The 4,331-nt window shown below is 36.4% G+C and overlaps 1 protein-coding gene across 1 annotated transcript; it reads right to left on the bottom strand.

Annotated features, from left to right (window-relative positions):
- Nucleotides 1-1,219: 1,219 nt before the first annotated feature.
- LOC149130962 (translesion synthesis protein REV1-like) lies at nt 1,220-3,579 on the bottom strand. The gene is made up of 3 exons (XM_089343011.1): nt 3,312-3,579; nt 1,962-2,094; nt 1,220-1,407 (listed from the first exon to the last, which is right to left on the bottom strand). Exons 1-3 carry the CDS (start codon nt 3,420-3,422, stop codon nt 1,235-1,237), a joined length of 417 nt encoding a protein of 138 aa, XP_089199137.1. The 5' UTR covers nt 3,423-3,579; the 3' UTR covers nt 1,220-1,234.
- Between the last annotated feature and the right edge of the window lie 752 nt (nt 3,580-4,331).

Genomic DNA, 4,331 nt, shown 5'->3' with positions numbered 1-4,331 from the left:
CCCTAAAACAATAGGTGCATTAGGTATGATTAAAAAGCATACCGACAAATACATAACCAAAACACCAGGACTTATGAATATTAAGAATATATATAACATACAGAAATAGAAAATAGCACTACAAGGCACTGTACACATCCTATGTAAATCAGTTTTTAATACAGTGAAATAATAATAAGGAAACAAACTACAGCACATACCCAAGGTACACAAAGCTGTGCTCGGTAGTGCAGTGAAAGCATGTAATAAAAATAAGATTACTGAATAATAATAATAACAACAACAACAACAATCATCATTTAATATCTGTTGTCCATGCTGGCATGGGTTGGATGGTTTGACCAGGGCTGGTAAGCTGGAAGGCTGCACCAGGCTCCAGTCTGATTTGGCATGGTTTCTATGGTTGGAAGCCCCTCCTAACACCAACCACTCTAACTGGTGCATTTACGTGCCACCAACACAGGTGCCATTTGTGTGACATCAGTATCTGCCACAACTACAATTTCACTCGGCTTGATGAGTCTTCTTCTCATGCATGGCATAATGCCAAAGGCCCAATACTCGAAAGATGCTTTTTACATGCCACCAACATCAGCCACCTTGCCTCCATGAGGCCCAACGCTGGAAAGGTACTTTTTACGTGCCACTGGCATGGGTGTCAGTAACATGATACCCGCATTGGCCACAACTACGACTTCACTTGACTTGATGGGTCTTCTCAAGTATGGCATATCACCAAAGGTCTCTGTCACTAAGGCACAAGGCCTGGAATTTTAGGGGAGGGGGCTAGTCGATGTAATCGACTCAAGTGTTTCACTGGTGCTTTATTTATCGATCCTGAAAGGATGAAAGGCAAAGTCAACCTCGATGGAATTTGAACTCAGAACATAAAGGCGAATGAAATGCTGCTAAGCATTTCGCCCGGCGTGCTACTGATTCTGCCAGCTCCCCACCTTAAGAAAAATAATAATAATAATAATAATAATTTTGGCATCACGTGAAAGTTATAAATGAGTATCATCCATGCAAGCAGTTTTCCATGAAAAACATGCCTGGCCATGAGGAAATACTAACCTTGCTTAAGTGAAGGCTGGTGACAGAAAGGACATAGTAATTCTGCCTCAATAAACCCTGTCCAACCCATGTAAACATGGAAATGTGAACATTAAAACAATTATGATGATGATTGTAGCTGTTCCAGTAATCAGTTACAATTGAAACAGAAATAGCAGGGTTACCTCTTCAGTATCCAGTCAGGGTGAACAACTTTGCAATTCCTGAGGGCTGCAATCTTGCTTTGAGCTAAATTGGTTGTAATTATGTGCGTAACATTCTTCTTGCTCAGGTACATCTCCCAATGGCCTCCATGAATCATCATCAGTCGTTTGAGCTCATCACTGCTTGGTTCTGCCAATACAAAACACATTAACAGTCACCACTTTGTAACAATTACACAACTTTTGTCTGTATACAATGCTTTGCTGTTGTTGTTTAGCCCAAGGTCAATCCAGCCCCAGCAGACCTATGAGTAAAAGTGTTTCAGCTGTCACCCATCCCATCTTTTGTTCAGACATGGTGTATCTAGGATAACATTATCTTAAGTGTTGCTTAAGCCTAGATTAGCTTTGATCAAACAAACCAATGTTCAAAGATGTTCCAGTCATGACCAATCCATCGTGTATTTAGGACTACATCATCCCTGTTGTTGTTTTTAACCCAGATCAGCCCTGATCCAGCAAACCTATGATTGAAATGTTCCAGCCATGACTATCTCATCTTTCCTTCTGACATACTACATCTAGGATTACAGTATCCCATCAATCAAAAGGGAAAACAACAACAACAACAATAAGGATAATTTGCCTTTTTCTCAGATTAATGAAGTGAAATAACTAAAAAAAAAAAACACACATTAAAAAAATAAAAAATAAGCATATAAGAAAGAAATTCAGGAGACTTACTTGTATAACCATTAATGTATATTGTTACATCTTTGAATATATCTGAACAATGGCTTGTCTTCTGTAACTCATTAAAGGCACCGGACTGGAATTGGTCTTTCAATTTCTTCTTCTTGGCATTCATATAACCACCCTATAACAGATGATACACGCACACATTACATATGATCATCATAGTCATTTAACAGTTTTCCATGTTAGCATAGATAAACAGAATTTGTTGAGGTAGATTTTCTTCAACTGGATGCTCTTCATGTTGCCAACCTTCACCTGTTTCCAAGAAACAGTTGAGAAAAATATTGTGTGTACCCACTCGTCTTGACGTTACAGGATGGTTGTAAATAAACATCATTGTCATACAAGCAAAATTGTTTGCTCCCAGTCTTCCATGAAAAACATATCTAGCTATGGCAAAATACTACCTTACTTGGAAATAGGTGAGGATGGACTGGCGACAGGAAGGACATCTTCAGGCCGTAGAACATTTGCCTACACAAATTTCATCCGACTCTTGTAAGCATGGGAAAGTGGATTTTAAATGATGATGATGGCGAATATATATGTGTGTGTGTGCGTTAATTACATGGATAACGAACGCGAGTGTCTTATAACAGTTGTACTAGTTGTCAAAATAGTACAACGTGTATTCAGTACTGTCCTATTTCATTTACTGAAAGTCACCAAGATACTTTCGTTTTGTTTTAGGGATTAAAATGTAAAAAAAAAGTACTTCAAATTCTTGTTTTCAACAAGGAAGATTACGATTATGTCCGAATATAAATAAACTTTTCAAATTTGTTTTCTTTGCCTTTAATTTATATCTTTTTACATTTTCGAAAAACTTCTTTTTTTTTTAATTTTTTATTGCAAAACTTCAAATATTGATCGTTTACGATAATTTCCATCTTCAATTTGTGGTGATGAACCGAGAATATGTTGTTTTCGCATTAGTAAATGAAAACATAATTAAAAAAAAAAAAGACAGAAAACAGCTGTAAATTTCTCTACGCTAATAAATTTTTAATTAAAAGACAAAATTTAAAAAGAAATTTTGAACAGATTCCGAATCTCTGATGAGCAAATTTATGAAAAAAAAAATCTGAAGACATTTTTCGAAGTGTAATATAAAAAATAGATAAGAGGACCCTCTCCTTTAAACAATTATGTTGCGGTTTATTTAAAACTTATGTGAGACAGAACATAGGTAGAAAGCCTGACACTGTGGGGCAGGGGACTCGTCAATTACATCGACCTCAGTACTTGACTGACTGCAACAAAGAAAGACAAAGTCGACCTTGGCAGAATTTAGAAATAATAATAACTTCTTTTAATAATAATAATAATTCTTACGTGTTTTCCCCAACCATCAACATCATTCACAGATTTTCTATCTTGAAGCCAGAATCGGGTTTTCCCCCGTCGTTTGGCTAAATTCTTGCCTTTGTTGCTGGCCATCTTCATCACACGATCATCAATCACCAACAAACATTAAACAGTTAAGCTTCATCTCTATAAATATTGCAACATTTCTATTTACAGAACAATTTTCACGACGAAGTTTCTGTTTGTTGTGTAAAACCGGTGTTGTTTGTAGTTTTCCCCGGTGTAGATATCTTATAAGTTCCTGATTTATTGAATATTCGTCTGATTTTGTTCACCTATATACTTCTCATCTATCTTTACGCATAATATTTGCCTTTTTTTATATGCTTTCTTCGGAAATTTATGGAGCTATCAATTTCTTTACAATATTGAATACCGAATACGTTTGTTCTTTGAACACATTCATCATTGGGCATTTTTATTCTTTTAATACAAGCATACCAGCGTAGTAACCGTCAAAAATGAAGGAGTTTATTTCTGCATCCTTTCAGTAATTCTTAATGTTTTTGCTTCAAGAATTAGACCATTTCTTTCTTGTCTTACATTTTGTATTCTTTCTGTTATGCTCATTCTTTTTACCTACACTCATTCACCTACATTATTGCCGCTAACTCATAAGCTTCATTATTTCTTTTCTCTGTCTTTCTTTCAGTAAACATGTGTGTGCGCGCGCGTACGCGTGTCTAGACACATAAATACATGTTCTATTCTAACGGCCATTTTGCCTTGCTTACCAGGGTCAGATGACATTGATGTATATTTCTCTTTGTCATAGCTCCTTGTCTTCACATCACACACCAGTTATAAACGAATATGGCTGTCATATGTCTATATTTTCCGTCAAAACATACTTGTAACCAGTCAATGTACTGTTTAAGTCGATGTCGAGACAAAGATATATGATACACACACACACACACATCACAGTATCACGGTATCAACCAGACCATCAGATGATATTGTACACCGCTGGTCACAGTACGCTTC

Source organism: Octopus bimaculoides, chromosome 26 (assembly GCF_046866305.1).
Source record: "Octopus bimaculoides isolate indiv1 chromosome 26, ASM4686630v1, whole genome shotgun sequence".
Taxonomy (NCBI): Eukaryota; Metazoa; Mollusca; class Cephalopoda; order Octopoda; family Octopodidae; genus Octopus; species Octopus bimaculoides.
Note: the sequence above shows the minus strand (reverse complement) of the source record. Positions and strands in the feature narration are given on the sequence as shown.